The 18257-nt window shown below is 46.3% G+C and overlaps 1 protein-coding gene across 1 annotated transcript in view; it reads right to left on the reverse strand.

Moving 5' to 3' along the window:
* The window catches only part of HHIPL1 (HHIP like 1), a 44948-nt gene that overhangs the window by 6677 nt on the left and 20014 nt on the right, over positions 1-18257 (reverse strand). Inside the window, exons 3-6 of the mRNA XM_081191931.1 lie at positions 9205-9348; positions 6034-6362; positions 1799-1925; positions 278-423 (exon numbers count right to left, since the gene is read on the reverse strand). Of these exons, the coding sequence (XP_081048057.1) occupies positions 278-423; positions 1799-1925; positions 6034-6362; positions 9205-9348 (746 nt within the window). The remainder of the gene's footprint in view (positions 1-277; positions 424-1798; positions 1926-6033; positions 6363-9204; positions 9349-18257) is intronic.

The following is an 18257-nucleotide window of genomic DNA, read 5'->3' on the forward strand; positions in this document are numbered from 1 at the left end:
GATGCGATATCCCGCTTTATCACTACCCAAAGGAGTCTCAAAGCGGCTAACATTCTCCTTTCCCTTCCTCCCCCACAACAAACACTCTGTGAGGTGAGTGGGGCTGAGAGACTTCAGAGAAGTGTGACTGGCCCAAGGTCACCCAGCAGCTGCAGGTGGAGGAGCGGAGATGCGAACCCGGTTCACCAGATTACGAGACTACCGCTCTTAACCACTACACCGCACTGGCTCTCTGAGAGGGTTAGCCACACATGTTGTTTAGCAATTTAGTGCTTACCGGCCTCGTCTTCAGCAAAAGAGATGATATACTGATAGTAGTTATTGATAAGTCCAGGAAACATGCAGGTTTGACCTGTTCCCATGCATATTTCATTGTACTGCCAATCCCCAGTTGCTCGATTCTCTCTCAAGGACATGAGGCGCCTGTAAGACAAAAAGCAAATGAGGCAGCCGGGGTGGGGCAGGTGCTTATTAACCTGCATAAAACAATTTGAGAGAGAACTTTGTTTACGCCTGCTCCAATCAAGATGATTAAATGTGTTTCCTCCCTCTCTCCAGAACACTGGGTGCCTTCAACAGCAAATGGGAACTGAAGATGCACATAAGGACTGCCTGCATTTTTGGCACAGCTGAAGTGCCCTCCTGAGCCAGATTAATTTGCAGCTCTGACCGCGACTGATGAACATCATTTGCATATTGAACAGGGTAGGTGTCAAGCTATAGCTGAAGGTCAGTCTTTGTTCTACAAGGATAAGAACATAACGGGTTTTTTTACCTTTTAAATTGTCTTCTTATTTCCAGTACCTAAACCCTATTGCCATCTTAAGCATGAGGACTAGATACCTTTTTTTTTTTAAGAGGCAAAGGTGGGATTCCTTGGAGCACATAAGCCATGGGAACTTGCACATGAAACCCATGGAAGATATATTGCTAACTCCAGTTAAACATTGGCATATAACTGGTCTATTAAAGTTAGGACACTCGTGAGCTTTAAAACCACGAAGGCTAGAAAGGCCACCTGTAATTGGAAGCAAAGTATTAAGCACTGAGAATATATCAATCTGTCAAACACTAATTTAACTAAAGACAATTTTTTGAAAATGTTTATGGCAGGGCAAAATATTCAGATTCCTCTGGACTTAAGTTAAATATAAATCTGACTGCATGCAAAGCATGTTTACACATGGAACAGCAACATGAACCCCTCATCCTACTGTTACCTTCATAGACCTGAACATTCGTACGAATATAAAGACATAGGCTTTATATGGGATACACGAGTCAGTTATGATAACGTATTAGTGGCTGAATGCTAAGCAATCATTGGCAGATTGTTCAGTGTTTACAGCGCGATAGGTTTTTGCATCTCATACTTGAAAATTCTGAGAGGAGGAATTTCATTCAGTATGCATTTAAAGCCACAAGATATATATAACTGGCGCTTTCTGAAACAATAATGTAAAGCAAAAACAGAGTTATCCTTCAAAGTTCATGCTGATCTGAATTTCCAAACGCATTTCTCCAGCCAACAATGTTTACAAAAAAATTGCACATATTAAGGGAAAGTGTGCATTAAAATGTGCTTATTAGGAGAATTTCACATTAAACGCGGATGGATTTTCATGAGGATGTTCTTTAAAAAATATAAGTAAAATAAAATTGCTGCAAAATGTAGAGAACTGAATTTAAGATGGGGGTAAAATGAGGAAACTGGGAGATATGAAATTAACAAATCCTCTCATCCCTGATTCCAGCTGGAGTTGTTTGTTGCTCACCTAATGGCCGCTCTGTCACTTACCCGCTCATAAAATCTCCAAATAGGTACACCCCATTCAAGTTTGGAGACTCACAACCCCGATAGACATAGCCTCCTGTCACCGACTTCCCCATTTTGTGTGGATAAGCATATATGGGGAGAACATCATCTGCAGAGTGGGGAAAAGAGAATTATCATGCCTGGAGGATGCAAATCAGCCATTGTATAATCATTCATATATCACGGTTCACTGAAGGCTGGAAAGCGTTACACTGAATTCTGTTTTTTAGTCTATAGCTTGCTTTGTTTTAAACCCCCATAGAGTAGAAACAGTGTTAGAAACTGAGATGTGAAAGCTAGGAGCTAAACGGCACCTTAAACTTAGGTTATGGGCACAACAATGGAATATCTAGGCTCACTTTTTTAATATAACAAGAATACAAAGCTGAAAATGAAGGAACTGCAGCTAAAATATTATGTTCATTTTTCACATGGACTAGTCCTTCCCCTGTCCACCCCCCCCCCTAATATTCTTAAGAGGGTCTCTTCTCCAGTCTTCAGAAAGTAGCTGGAAGTGGGGAAGCAGAAAAAGGTCCTCCTTTCCTTCCAATCTGCAGTTTTAAATATGAAACCTTAGGCGCAGTACTGCTCCCAGAGCTCAGAAACGGCTCGCGATAATGAAATTCCCTGTCGCAAAATGAGCCTAGAACAATGGGAGTTTCGAACACTGAGTAGAAACAAGAAGGTATATTTTACAGAACCTTCTTCCAAAGACTGCAGCATTTACAGGGCTCCTCTACCAGCAGAAATATCAGGGTTTTATTCCCCAAATACAACATGGTTTAACTCAAAATCCAGTTTATTTTAGCACTTAAAAGTTCCCCTAAGTAATATTGCATTGTCTGCTTATTGTAGCTCTGGATGTTCCTAGCATGAGCAGGAACATAGGAACCTGCCATATTCTGGATCAGAGTAAGTCCATCTAGTTCAATATAGACTACACAGACTGGAAGCAGAGAAAAGTCCCAGCCTTAACTTGAGACACTAGGGGACTGAACCTGGGATCTTGTGCATGTGCTTTGCCACTGAGCTACACAAGAAGAAGAAGAAGAAGAAGAAGAGTTTGGATTTGATATCCCGCCTTTCACTCCCCTTCAGGAGTCTCAAAGCGGCTAACATTCTCCTTTCCCTTCCTCCCCCACAACAAACACTCTGTGAGGTGAGTGGGGCTGAGAGACTTCAAAGAAGTGTGACTGGCCCAAGGTCACCCAGCAGCTGCATGTGGAGGAGCGGAGACGCGAACCCGGTTACCCAGATTACGTGACTACCGCTCTTAACCACTACACCACACTGGCTCTCCCAAACCTTGCACAAGCCACAAACATTTCTAAGGCAGTGCGTGGCAGCTGGTTTTGAGGCTCTGCTGCAACCTTTACGAATGTATAATACATCATAGCAACATTTACGAACTACAGTGGTACCTCGGCTTACAGACGCTTCAGGTTACAGACTCTGCTAACCCAGAAATAGTAGCTCGGGTTAAGAACTTTGCTTCAGGATGAGAACAGAAATCGTGTGGCGATGGCGCAGCGGCAGCAGGAGGCCCCATTAGCTAAAGTGGTGCTTCAGGTTAAGAACAGTTCCAGGTTAAGAACGGACCTCCAGAAGTTCTTAACCTGAGGTACCACTGTAGAGCCAATCAGCGTTTTGTGTGGGACTTCTGTTCCAGACCCCTTCCCCCCACGCATCGGCAGAGCATGTGTAAGCCCGCCACTTTCCATGATGTCTTTATCTACTTCCAGATTCAGCACCATGTGCATGTGCACAATCACGTGGCGTTCAGACACTCCTAAGATTACCAGATATTTTTTTCAATGAATCCGGGGACACTTTTCAACTTCAATGGATTTTGTATGGGGACTGATTTGTAAATCCAGGGACTGCCCCCGGGAAACGGGGACGTCTGGTAACCTTATCCTAACCGGGAGTTCCCTATATTATAAACTGATACACACACAAATGTGAAGTCTGCCCCAGACCTCTTGGCTTCTATAAATAAGTCACAGCAGCATCTACAAACAATTTTTCACAGCGGAAGGACACCATGTTGGATCATTCTGCTTCTTCCAACAAGAATGGGAGCATAACCTGATGAAAGAATACCAGCCTAAATGCACATGATGTCTGAGCTCATAATGGCTTCTTCACTTATAGCACCATCTGATTTATTATTTCAATCTGGTGAGAATTAAAAGGAGAAGAAAACTGCAATACTGCTTATGAGCGTCAGTCATTAGGATACAGACCCATGCTGACATTCATCCCTTTTGTGCAGATCTAGTTAGCCAATTTAGTTCAGATGACACTCTAGTCTGAAGCCTAGACTTGCATGCTGGCCGACTGATCTGAAGTCTAGATTTCACAACCCTTCTCTACTGACCTGGCTCAAAGTTTAAGAAGCTGGCTTGTCTTCTAAGCAGCAGTGACGGAATTTTATAAAGGACAAGGTAGCTTTTTAAAATCAACAAACAGAATGACTAATCTGTGCATGGGATTAAGAGTTTAGAAACTAGGTTTTTATTATTCTAAGTAGACTGTGATTCTAAGCATTCTGGAATCAATTTCCAGTGAAATCAACGAGGCTTACTTCCAAATACATAGGTTTAGGCTTGGGACTCCCGCATATTTATCCCTTATGGTAAAAAAATAATAAATACATTTCCTAGGGGAAAAACAGAACATGGAAGCCGGTAATATGTGCCTCTGTGGGATTTTCATTAAGTAATAGTCTGGACAGCAGAGCTAAATTTGTCTTTTCCACATATTTGTCGAGTCCATAATGCAACCACTCTGAAAATCTGGCACACCAGGGCATCATTAGCAACATAGCTGGCTAAGAAGCGGAACAGCAGCAACGGAACAGCAGCTCAGATTCCTTTTCCACTTCTCACTCGCTGTATAATCTGAAGAGCAGCAAGTCTGCTTCAGCACATTCTGCAATTCAGTTCCTATCCTCCTGGCCTGAAATTGTGACTGGAAAGTCTGAAGCTAGGTCTGCGGCTTGTGACTCTTCAAGCCTGAACAGAGCCTACCAGTGGCCAGATTGCTCACCAGAACAAGACGGTTTGAGCATATTAACACCAAACCTGGCACAACTGCACTGGCTGCCGGTTAGTTTCCAGGCCCAATTCTAAATGCTGGTTTTGATCTATAAAACCTTAAACAGCTCAACGCCTCAATTCCTTAAGATCCGCCTCTTCCCATAAGAACTGACCTGGTCCCTGTGCTTGTCATCTGATGCTTAATAATAATAATAATAATAATAATAATAATAATAATAATAATAATTTATTACTTATACCCCACCCATCTGGCTGGGCTTCCCCAGCCACTCTGGGTGGCTTCCAACAAATTATTAAAATACCGTAATACATCAAATATTAAAAGCTTCCCTAAACAGGGCTGCCTTCAGATGTCTTCTAAAAGTCTGGTAGTTGTTGTTCTCTTTGACATCTGGTGGGAGAGCATTTCACAGGGAGGACTCCACTACCGAGAAGGCCCTCTGCCTGGTTGCCTGTAACTTGGCTTCTCGCAGTGAGGGAACCGCCAGAAGACCCTCGGCGCTGGACTTCAGTGTCCAGGTAGAACGATGGGTAGAACGATGCTTCTCTATGTTTCCTTCCCTATGTTTCCCATCCCAGAGAGGTTTGAAGAGTAGCAACAAGCGAACGGGCTTTTCCTGTGGTGGCTCCCTGATTGTGAACTGCTCTCCCCATGAGACTGTCTTGGCACCATCATTACATGCCTTTAAGTGGCAGGCAAAAACATTCCTCTTTACCCAGGTCTATGGCTATTAATTGAGACGTGGGTGGCGCTGTGGGTAAATCCTCAGCGCCTAGGACTTGCCGATCGTATGGTCGGCGGTTCGAATCCCCGCGGCGGGGTGAGCTCCCGTCGTTCGGTCCCAGCTCCTGCCCACCTAGCAGTTCGAAAGCACTCTTAAGTGAAAGATAAATTGGTACCGCTTTATAGCGGGAATGTAAACGGTTTGTGACATCTCCATCCTCTTGATGTCCCAAGAGCATCCCTTCATCCATATATATATATGTGTGTGTGTGTGTGTGTGCATATATATATATATATATATAGTGATCTAGCTGCATGAAGCCTGATGCATCATGAGCCCAAACTGCGTGCTTCCAAATGGGTAATCCAAATTTCCAAAATCACCAAAGCAATTCACTGTCCAATTCAATTAACTCAGAAGCCATAATCACCTAATGAGGAATTGGTGCAAAGTTTTTTGTCGTAGCAGCTAAACCCTTCTCTTGCTCTCCAGCCGTAATTTTTCCCTTTCTCTACTATGTCGATTTCTTCGAATTTATTCTGCCCCACATCGCCACAGAAAAGTCGGCCTTTCCCTTCCTTTGTGTAGGGGTCACCTCTGTCGAAAGAGCAGCGCCACATATTCCTTGCCCCATAAGCATAGACTTCTGGCCGGGCTTTTGGCTCGTTAATGAAAGGATTGTCCGGAGGGATTCTGTAAAGAGGCCCATGGTCGTTGTTGTCCACATTGATCCGGAGAACTTTGCCTAACAGCGTTGACCTGTCAAAGGGCAAAACACCAAAATAACCTTCTGTTAAAACTTTCCCTTCCATTAGATTATTACAATACATGAACACAGCAGCAAGGTTTCCATAAGCAGGGAGACTAACAGTGCATATAAATTTTATTAGGAGTTCCAACGGATGTTTTTGAAGATTTTGCACGGCATATTAAATAACCAGAAGTGATTTGGTAAATGAATCAAGCGTTTCATTAAGCAATGGCTGGTCTCTGAGATGGGCTGCATAATGTGTGCAAATGTATTTTCAGCTGACTGTGTTTTTGTCTGTTTTGATCCCATTTGAATTGTGTGCTTCCTGGATGTATTTTAATGTGTTCTGCTACTCACCCAAGTTTTCTACTAAATTCACTGGAAAGGTGAATTAATAAGCATGCATGTCTTTCTTCCTCACAAGCCTTACCAGGTAGAAGATATTGTTAAACCCTTCTGCTTATGTAAATAATAGGTGGTTTGGAATGCATTCTTCCTCGCAGGAACCCTAAAAATTGGGGAAATGACTGGCAAAAGGGCAACATTCATTTTGCTCAGCAGACTGCCTGTGCCATCACTGGGCTTTCTAGTGAGACTACCAAGCTGAGAGTGTTTATTCTGGACATGCACACACCAGAACTTGGAGCAAGACCATCTTATTTCAAAGGGGCTATTGAGAATGCTTCCCAAGGATATGCCATTCTGCGGTCATCCATGTGACATATTTAAACTAGTGGCTTTAATGATTTCTTTAAAATCTTCCTTGGCTACTGACTGAAGTGGGTATCAAGCTACCAGAAAAGCAAGCTGAGTTCTGGAAAACAGTAAATTCAGCTTTTTGAATCATATTGTAAGAAAATCATTATATCATATATGGGACAAATATAAGAATTTATTGGAAAATAAGACCCCGTGGTGGGTTTCACCACTCGAAGTGTTAGCGGTCAAAAAATTAAATATGGAAAGAGGTTGGTTAACTTATAGAAAGTTGAAGATAGAGGAGGAAAATCAGTTGAAATTGAAGAAAATATAAAACATTTGTTTACTGATTTGCTCCAATATCACCAACTAAATGATATATTTAAATTGGATAAAAAAGTGGGTTTTGGGAAAGAAATCTCAAGATTACAAAAAGATCTCTTGGAAAGTAATGAAAAAGTTCTGTCAAAAGTGTGTATGTATATATATTTCAGCTGGACTTTGAATGTTAAAATCCCTGGGCACTAAAGGTAAAGGGACCCCTGACAGTTAAGTCCAGTCGCAAATGACTCTGGGGTTGTGGCGCTCATCTATCTCGCTTTATTGGCTGAGGGAGCTGGCATTTGTCCGCAGTCAGCTTCCGGGTCATATGGCCAGCATGACTAACCTGCTTCTGGCGAAACCCTCCCGCCGGAGTGGTACCTTATGGTGGTATTTATCTACTTGCACTTTTGGTGTGCTTTTCGAGCTGCTAGGTTGGCAGGAGATGGGACCAAGCAACAGGAGCTCACCCTGTCGCGGGGATTCGAACCGCCAACCTTCTGATCGGCAAGCCCAAGAGACTGAGTGCTTTAGACCATAACACCACCCGCGTCCCTAACTTCAACAGAACTTCAACAGAACTTAGTAAAGGTAAAGGGACCCCTGACCATTAGGTCTAGTCGTGATCAACTCTGGGGTTGTGGTGCTCATCTCACTTTACTGGCCGAGGGAGCCGGCATACAGTTTCCGGGTCATGTGGCCAGCATGACTAAGCCGCTTCTGGCGAACCAGAGCAGCGCACGGAAACACCATTTACCTTCCCGCCGGAGCAGTACCTGTTTATCTACTTGCACTTTTGGTCTGCTTTCGAACCGCTAGGTTGGCAGGAGCTGGGACCAAGCAACGGGAGCTCACCCCGTCATGGGGATTCCAACCGCCGAGCTTCTGATCGGCAAGCCCAAGAGGCTCAGTGGTTTAGAACACAGCGCCACCCGCGTCCAGAACTTCAACAGAACTTACATACCACTTAATTGTAAAAAAACCCTCTAAGTGGCTTGCATAAAATATACATTAAAATTACCAATAAAAGACAGAGGTTAAAAACAAGTTGATATTCAAGAAAATTTCCAAATGTAAATGAAACCAGCAGTTAAATGCATACACAAACAAGTTTTTAGCAGGTGACGAATACAATACAGTGAATATGCCAGCCTAACGTCTTCCCTGCACCAATGTATTTTATTAAGGCTTTTCATATACAACACAATAAACAAAACAAATGTCTGCCCAATGTCAATGGGAGTTCTGGAATGCAGGTGCTGCCACACTGAAATACTGATTCCTTACAGGTGTGGAATAGGCTTGTGTCTGAATCAGTCATATTTAATGTGCCATATTCACAGCTCAGAAACTTATGGTGGACAATATGCTCTGTACAACATTAGGCTGCTGGTGACAAATACTGGAAAAGAGCTAGTGCTTTTGCATTTGGAACCAAAGGTACCCTTTTTTTGCACTAATTGTACAAAAGTTGGCAAATTAGGCAGAAATTTGCCAGATCACAAAATACACAAAATCTGCTACATAAGAGCATCCCATCATGCCAGCCTTCTCCAAGCTGATGCCCTCTGTTTGTTCTGGACTACAACTCCCATCAGTCCCAGTCTGCATAGCCAATGGTCAGGGATGATAGGAGTTGTAGTCCTGACCATCCAGAGGGCCTCAGGTTGGGGAAGGTTGCATTGTGGCACTGAGTAGCCCAACCTGAGGTCAAGAAAAGCAATAAGGGTATGTAGTACTGCTGAACCTATTTTGACTTCTACATAAAATCAACAGAGTGCAGCCTGCCTGCCCCATTCCCAAATAATATCATGTATGTCAGACTCCTACTTGTTTTGAGCATTTCCAAACAATCCAAAAGGATCACCGGCCATTCCCCCATCTCCAGTGAAGATATAAAGATAACCATCATCTCCAAACAACAACTCGCCTCCATTATGATTGGAAGCAGGTTCATCTATCTCGAGAATTACCCTGCGGAGAAAGGAGAGAGAAATAATCATAGCAGCAAAACATTAGCAATACAGACGAACACTACAACAAAACGAAGTCTGTTGACATTTGTTAAGGACTGGAAACTTGTTATGGACTGTGTGTGTGTGTGTGTGTGTGTGTGTGTGTGTGTGTGTGTGTGTAACAGAAAATTGGCTTGTAATATTGGGATTTGATGACTGGAGAAAAATACTGGTTTATAGAAGATATAATGGTTGGATTTTAAGGAATGAATATTATATGTAGTTGCAGGACAGCGAGCCAAAAGTCCTTTCCACTCGTTTCTATCTTTCTGTAGTCCCCTCCCCCCCCACTTCTTTCCCCTTTCTCGTTTTCTCTATTTCTTGTCTTTTCTTCTTTCTGACTTCGTTATTTTCAAGACTAAGTAGCTGTTTTATCTTAGCATATTATAAAAAAATACTTTGTAATGGTGTGTATTTTTTGCATACAGTGGTGCCCCGCAAGACGAATGCCTCGCAAGACGGAAAACTTGCTAGACGAAAGAGTTTTCCGTTTTGGAGGTGCTTCGCAAAACGAATTTCCTATGGGCTTGCTTCGCAAGATGACAATGTCTTGCGAGTTCCTGCTGTTTTTTTTTCCTTCCCCCCCTTTTTCTAAGCCGCTAAGCCGCTTATCAGCTGGTCCGATCAGCAGATAAGCCGCTAAAAGCGCTAATAGCGGTAATCCTTCAATGGGCTTGCTTCGCAAGACGAAAAAACCAATAGACGAAGAGAATCACGGAACGGATTCTTTTCGTCTTGCGAGGCACCACTGTATCTATGAATATGTATCAATAAATAGGCATATATATACAGTGTGTGTGTGTGTGTGTGTGTGTGTGTGTGTGTGTGTCGCAAAGTATTAGATGGCCATGTGAAACTCTGGATAAAATGTTCATGAACTGAATGCATATATGTGCCGTCCAACTCCTCTTTTGAACTTGGCAATAAAAAGTGCAAAGGTGTTTGTTTTTGCTTTGACTGAAGACGCAAAGCAGGACTGGGAAACCTTGACTCTCCAGCTACTGTTGGACAGTGACTCATATCATCCTTGATCACCAACCATGATGGCTGGAGCTGATTGGAGCTGGAGTCCATGAGCACCTGAGGGACCACAGCCTGACAGCGTCGCAATTCCTTACAGATCCTATCAAAAAAGAAGGTGGCTTGTTTTCCTTTTCTTTTTTACTTTGTTCAAACCAGAGTACAGCATTTGTAAGGAATTATAACTGTTGGTTAGATAAGCATGGATACATTTAATATGTTGAGGATGGGTGAATCTGTCCATTTTGGTCGCTTTCTGTTTCCCACTTTCCCCATCTTAAGTTCATGAATCAATTTGTGTTCCATGAAAAAGGTTTACTTTTTTTTTTTTAAAGGCAGAATGTAAAAGTATGGAAACTGCATTCCACAAACCACAAAAGCAAAACTGCATGAGGCAAAGTGTTAACACTTGAATTTATGAAGATAAAGCCAAGATCCTTTCGTTCCCACCCTTCCCCCAGACGTTGTTCATCTTCAAAGCGTTCCAGCTCTTGAGTTGAACCAGCACACATACACACACCACAGAGGATAGGGACACACATACACACCTCACAAATCTCCAAAGTGGTTTTATATATATAATGGAGCAAGATGAATACATGCTTAGTAGGGAATCCGAAGGAAATGCTATCTGAATTTTAAAGTAAAGGCAAAACACACAGTGAGCCATGCTTGAAGGATAAGCCTGTAGTTTGTATCTGAAGGACATACATCAAAGGGGTAGATAACCACATTCAATTAGCACTAGAAACAGGTTTTAGAGTCATAGAACTGTAGAGTTGTAAGGCACCCCGAGGGTCATCTCTTCCAACCCCTTGCAATACAGAAATCTCAACAAATAATAATAATAATAATAATAATAATAATAATAATAATAATAATAATAAATTTTATTTATATCCCGCCCTCCCCACCCGAAGCCGGGCTCAGGACGGCTAACAACAATAAAACAGTACAAAAGTACAGCACAAACAACACTCTAAAATCATTCATTATAAAATTAATTAATTCAAGCCACTGGCAACCATTGGGCCAGAGCTCCGCAAAGATTGCCGAGGGAGGGAGTCAGGCTGTGCCCTGGCCAAAGGCCTGGTGGAACAGCTCTGTCTTGCAGGCCCTGCGGAAAGATGTCAAGTCCCGCAGGGCACCAGATCGGAGCCACGGCCGAAAAAGCCCTGGCTCTAGTTGAGGCCAGCCTAACTTCTCTGTGACCTGGGACCTTCAAGATGTTTTTAATTGAAGACCGTAAGTTTCTCTGTGGGGCATACCAGGAGAGGCGGTCCCGTAGGTACGAGGGTCCTAGGCCGTATAGGGCTTTAAAGGTTAAAACCAGCACCTTAAACCTGATCCTGTACTCCACCGGGAGCCAGTGCAGCTGGTATAGCACCGGGTGAATGTGATCTCACAGCGAAGACCCCGTAAGGAGTCTCGCTGTAGCATTCTGCACCCGCTGGATTTTCTGGGTCAGTCTCAAGGGCAGCCCCACGTAGAGCGAGTTACAATAATCCAGTCTGGAGGTGACCGTCGCGTGGATCACAGTGGCTAGGTCCGGGCGAGAGAGGTAAGGAGCCAACTGCTTAGCTTGGCGGAGATGGAAAAATGCCGCCTTTGTTGTAGCTGCAATCTGCGCCTCCATGGAAAGGGAGGTGTCGAAGATTACACCCAAACTCTTAACGGACGGTGCTGGCACTAATTGCGCCCCCGCAAGAGATGGGAGTTGCCCCCCCAATCCCATATCGTCCCGTCCCAGCCACAGGACCTCTGTCTTCGAAGGATTTAGCTTCAACCAGCTCCCACGTAACCATCCAGCCACAGCTTCCAAACATCTGGTCAGTGTGTCTGGGGCCAAGTCAGGATGGCCATCCATCAACAGATAGAGTTGGGTGTCATCAGCATACTGATGGTAACCCAGCCCAAAACTCCGGACAAGCTGGGCGAGGGAGCGCATAAAGATGTTGAAAAGCATCGGGGAGAGTATCGCACCCTGAGGTACTCCACACACCAAAGAGTGGCGCGATGACAATTCCCCCCCAAGCGCCACCCTCTGTCCCCGACCCAAGAGAAATGAGCGCAGCCATTGAAGGACTGTGCCCTGGATCCCCACGTCGGCAAGGCGGTGGTCCAGAAGTTCGTGATCGACCATGTTGAAAGCTGCTGATAGATCTAGAAGAATCAGCAGCCCCGACCCACCTCGATCCAGCTGTTTACGAAGATCATCTGTTAGGGCAACCAGAGCCGTCTCGGTCCCATGACCAGCGCGGAAGCCGGACTGGAATGGATCCAGAGCCGATGTTTCATCCAGAAACCCACCAAGCTGTTCAGCAACCGCTCTCTCAATCACCTTACCCAGGAACGGAAGATTCGAAACCGGGCGGTAATTGGATAGATCTAAAGGATCTAATGATGTTTTCTTTAAAAGCGGGTGCACCACTGCCTCCTTCAGTTCCCCTGGGAATGTCCCCGTGCCAAGGGACAAATTGATGATATCTCCCAGGAGGGCCCGCACCTCGTCTGGACACGCTCTAATCAGCCAAGACGGGCACTAAAGCATCCATGACAGGTGGCCATCCAACCTCTGCTTAAAAACCTCCAATGAAGGAGTGTCCACAACCTCCTGAAGGAGTCTGTTTTTACTGCTTTTACTGTCTGTACGGTTAGCTGCAATCTCCTTTCTTGTAATTTGAAGTCCATTGGTTTGTGTCCTACCCTCCAGAGCAGGAGAAAACAACCTTGTTCCCTCTTCCATGTGACAGACCCAGTTCCTTCAACAGTTCCTCATAAGGCCTGGTTTCCAGACCCTTGGTCACCTCCTATGCACACGTTCCAGCTTGTCCATATCCTTTGTCCATATCCTGTGGACAAAGTACTCCAGGTGTGGTCTGACCAAGGCAGAATAGAGCAGCACTATTAATTCCCTTGATCTGGACACAATACTTCTGCTAACATTGAGAGTGAGAGCACCCACTGTGGTCTTTAAGGACATAAGAAGAATCTTGCTTGATCAGGCCAAAAGCCCATCAAGTCCAACATCCTGTTCTCACTGTGGCAGACTAGATGCAATCTTGAAAGCCCACAATCTAACCAATACTCTCCTTGCTTATGTGTGATGGGATGATTAGCTGCTTGTGCGTAAAATCGTGCTCCCTCAGAGTTTGTGCGGCTCCACAAACCTCTGTGTGTGACAGAGCTCCTCAAACATGTCTGCTCTAGTCACTCGTAGAGTCTGACAGTGGCTGTCTGCGGAAGCGCTTCCAGCAAAGAAGCTCCTTAACGGAAACGCGTCTCCTGGACTCACGGCGTGACAGTTTCCGGCGAGGCGTGGGTCTCCCTATGGGAGCCTCAGATACCTCCCCACTGTTCTCGCTGGAAGCGTCTCTGAGCCCTCCCTCCTGCTCGCATTCCCTCAGAGATCCACTCCTTCCCCTGCTGGTTCCTGCTTCAGCTGTTGAGTCTCTTTCTTCCTCCCTGAGCCCCTCCACCACCTGTTCCTCCGATGGCAGTTCCCTGACATCCACCTCCCCTCCAGGGCCCCCCTCACCCCCTCCCATTTCCTCTCCTCTGGGAGGTGAAGAGGTAAAACCCCGAAACGAATCTTCTTCATCTTCAGACGTCTCGAACAATTCCCTCCATCGATCGCCGTCCTGGCTCGCTGAATCCTCCTCCTCCTCGGAACCTGTGAACCCCTCCAACTCCTCTTCTTCGTCGGTGGTGGCAAAGTATTCCCTCCGGAACCTCGCTACAGGCTGAGGTTTACGTGGGAACCTCTGATGAAAAGTTTCTATTAAAACTTCGTCATTGACATCCTCTGCCCTAACCCAGGTGTTTTCCGACTCCGGTTCCCCTTCCCACATTACCAAATACTCTACTTGATCTCCCTTCCACCTGGAATCGAGGATCTCCGCTACATGGTAGCTGTGTTCCTTCTCCTCCATTGCTGGTCCCCTATTGACCCTCCCTTCTCTGTCCCCTTTATACGGTGACAGCAACGACCTGTGGAAAACTGGGTGCAGCTTCATGTGGTTCGGTAACCGGAGTCTGAAAGCCACTGGGTTGACCTGCTGCGTGACTTCAAATGGGCCCAGCCTTTTGGGTCTTAACTTCTTACAACCCCCTTTGAATGGTAACCCTTGGGTTGACAGCCACACCTGGTCCCCCACCCTAATGCTTTCACCTTCCCTTCTGTTTTTGTCTGCCTGCCTCTTATATTCCTCCTTAGCCCTGTTTAAGTTAAGTTGGAGCTGACGATGGATCGCTTCCATTTCTTCAACGAACTGTTCTGCAGCTGGAACGCTCCAGTTCTCCCCTTCCCCCCCTGGGAAGGCTCGGGGATGGCACCCGTGATTAGCCAAAAAGGGGCTCATCCCCGTGGACACGTTCTCTGCATTGTTGTAGGCAAATTCTGCCAACGCCAGCTTCTCCACCCAATCATTCTCTCTGTCATTCACATAACACCTCAAATATTGCTGGAGGACACCATTAGCTCTTTCCGCCTGCCCGTTGGTTTCTGGATGACGGGCAGTTGAGAAATTAACCTCTACATGCAGTAAGCTCATGAGCTTCCTCCAGAACCTGGAAGTAAATTGTTTCCCTCGGTCTGAAACCACCCTCAAGGGGGCGCCATGCAACCTAAACACATTTTCTACAAACAATTTAGCGGTTTCTTCTGCTGTGACCGCATGTGAGCAGGCTATAAAGTGGGCCATTTTAGTTAACAGGTCTACCACAACCATGATGGCTGTTTTCCCTCTAGACCTTGGCAGATCAGTCATGAAATCTATTGCCACTGTTTCCCATGGTCTTTCAGGTGTGGGTAGTGGTTCTAATAAACCTGCCGGTGCCCGCCTCTCCCCCTTGGCTCGTTGGCATTGGTCACACCCTCTCACATACTCCCGCACATCTTCCCTGACCTTGGGCCACCAAAATTCCCTGGTAACCAGCCACATGGTTTTGTGTTGCCCAAAATGCCCTGCTGTGGGGCTATCGTGCAGTTGCTTGAGTACCTTCTCCCTCAATTCCCCTTCAGGTATATATAACGCTCCCTTGTAGTACAACGCCCCGTTTCTCTCCTCAAAACCCCCGGGTTTGTCTCCCTCCCTCCTGAGACCCCTGAGTTTGTCCTGGGCGTATTCATCATGCACCGTTCCCTCTACCAATTCCCTTTGCCCCACCAATGCCGCCCCACACACCCAGCGGTCCTCTGGAATGACATGGGTCTCTTCGGGTGCTCCCTCCCCCTCCAAATATTCAGGTTTGCGTGAGAGAGCGTCCGCCCTAACGTTCTCTGGGCCTGGCACGTAACAAATCTCAAAGTTAAATTTGGAGAACTCCTGGGCCCATCTCAACTGCCGTTGGTTGAGCACTCGCGCAGTTCTCCAATACTCTAGATTCTTATGGTCCGTGCACACTTGCACCTTATGTTGTGCACCAATTAGCAGGTGCCTCCATCTCCGGAAAGCCTCATGAATAGCAAGAAGTTCCCGGTCGTACACCGTGTAGTTCCTCTCGGATTTGTTCAGCTTTCGCGAAAAGAAGGCACACGGTCGCCACTCTGACTCCTCCTTCCCCGGCTGCAGAAGAAGAAGCACCGCCCCTATGGCTCTGTCAGATGCGTCTGTTTCGACCCTCAGCTTTTTTTGTAAATCCACATGCAGAAGTTGTCCTTCAGAGGCGAAGGCCCTTTTCAGTTCCTCAAACGCTCACTCCGCCTCCGCCGTCCAAACAAACTTCTTTTTACTGCTGAGACAGTCCGTAATGGGCGCCGTCAGGTGGGCGAAGTTTCGGATGAACTTACGATAAAAGTTTCCAAACCCTAGGAACCTCTGCACATCCTTCTTGGTTTTGGGTGTTTTCCATTCCAGCACTGCCTGAACCTTGCCGGGATCCATGGCCAATCCCTTGTCTGACAGGCGGTACCCCAGGAATTCCACCTCCTTGGTATGAAACTGGCACTTCTCCAGTTTCACCCACAGCCTGTTGGCTTGCAGCCTGCTCAACACTTCTCTGACGTCTCTCACATGTTGCTCCTCATTCTCCGAATACACCAACACATCATCTAGGAAGGCCACGCAATTCTTGTAGAGCAAAGGACCCAGTACGTGGTTCATAAATCTAGGAAGGCCACGCAATTCTTGTAGAGCAAAGGACCCAGTACATGGTTCATAAACGATTGAAAGCACGCTGAGCCTGCTTGTAATCCAAAAGGCATAACGAGATATTCAAATGCCCCCAAAGGGGTGAACATGGTGGTCTTCCATTCATCACCTTTCCTTATACGTATCAGGTTGTACGCCCCCCTTAGATCCAGCTTTGTAAAAATCTTTCCCTTCCGCACCCTGGTCAAAATATCATCAATCCTGGGCATAGGGAAAGCCACTGGTTCTGTCACTGCATTTAACCGCCTGAAATCACATACAAGTCTCGGCTTGTCCGTGTGCTTTTTATCCACAAAAAACACTGGGCTACCCCCCGCTGCTTTGGACTCTCTGATGAAGCCTCTCTTCAGGTTCTTGTCAATGAACTCTCGCAACTCCTGCATTTCTCTGTCTGACATGGCATACAACTTGCCTACAGGAAGCTGTGCTCCAGGGAGTAAATTGATCTGGCAATCAAAAGGCCTATGCGGGGGTAGTTGGTCAGCTTCCTTCTCGCTGAACACGTCGCTGAGATCTGCATACTGTGGTGGTACCTTCACCTTCTCCATTACTTCAGTCCCTGCTAGGATGGCTTGGGCCCCTGCTGAACCCTTTTCCCCTTTGCAGTGTTCTAAGCAATGTGCTGAACCAAAGGAAACCACTCTTTGATGCCAGCCCACCAGCGGATCATGTAGCGCTAGCCAGCTCATTCCCAAAATAATGGGAGCGCCTCCCAAGGTGGCCACATTAAACGCTATCAGTTCTGTGTGCCTTGCCACCCTCATTATCATTGGGACGGTCTGCAAGCTGACTCCTCCTCCCAACAATTCCCTGCCATCGATCGTGGTCACCTGCAGGGGGTTGCTTAAAGGGATCGTCTGTATCTGGTGTTCAGCAGCAAACTCCTTGCTCATAAAATTGCAGGAGCTGCCTGAGTCCAACAGCGCCTTTATTTTTAGGGGGTGTCCATTTTGCAGCTCTAGCAACACTTCAATCACTAGAGCAGGTTGAGGAGTTTCTGGCACGGGCACTTTCACTGCTCTTTGGCCTGGCTGCAGTGCCCCGACTGTGGCAACCAGGCGTTGGCTTTTACCTGCTCTGTTTCTCCCTGCTCTCCTCCCTCAACAGCTCCCACCATCCCTTGCCATTCCTTCCTCTGGGGGCAGACTCTGGCAAAGTGGCCTGGCTGTTGGCAGAGATAGCATTTCCGGGCGCCCTTTCCCTCCTTCTTAGCCCCCTCACTGGGCTTTGAAAATGCGCGCGCGCGCGCTGTTCCGATTTCCATCGGCTCTGCCGGTGGGAAAGCTGGCTCAGGAATGTCTGGAATGCGGAACTCCTTCCAACGTTCCCCTCTCCCTTCCCGCCTCTCCAAGGCTCTTGCCTCCTGGCGCGCTCCTATGGTCAGCGCAGATTTGGTCAGCTGATCCATAGACACCGCCCTGGGGCTCCGGGACAGTTCGTCTTTCACAGCCGAAGAAAGACCTTCTTCAAATAGCATCTGAATGGGTGCCGCCGATAAATCCCACCCCAATCTGTGAACCAGCATGGTAAACTCAGTCCAGTACTCACGGACAGATCGGCTTCCCTGCTTGCAAGCCATTAGCTGTCTGCGCACCACCCCTTCCTCAATATCGCTGGAAAACATGATATCCATTGCACGAAAGAACTTCATGGTGTCCTTTAGGACGTCATTGTGCGTTGCCATTAGGGGTCGAAC

This window comes from Podarcis bocagei, assembly GCF_964188305.1.
Source record: "Podarcis bocagei genome assembly, chromosome: 1".
NCBI classification, from domain to species: domain Eukaryota; kingdom Metazoa; phylum Chordata; class Lepidosauria; order Squamata; family Lacertidae; genus Podarcis; species Podarcis bocagei.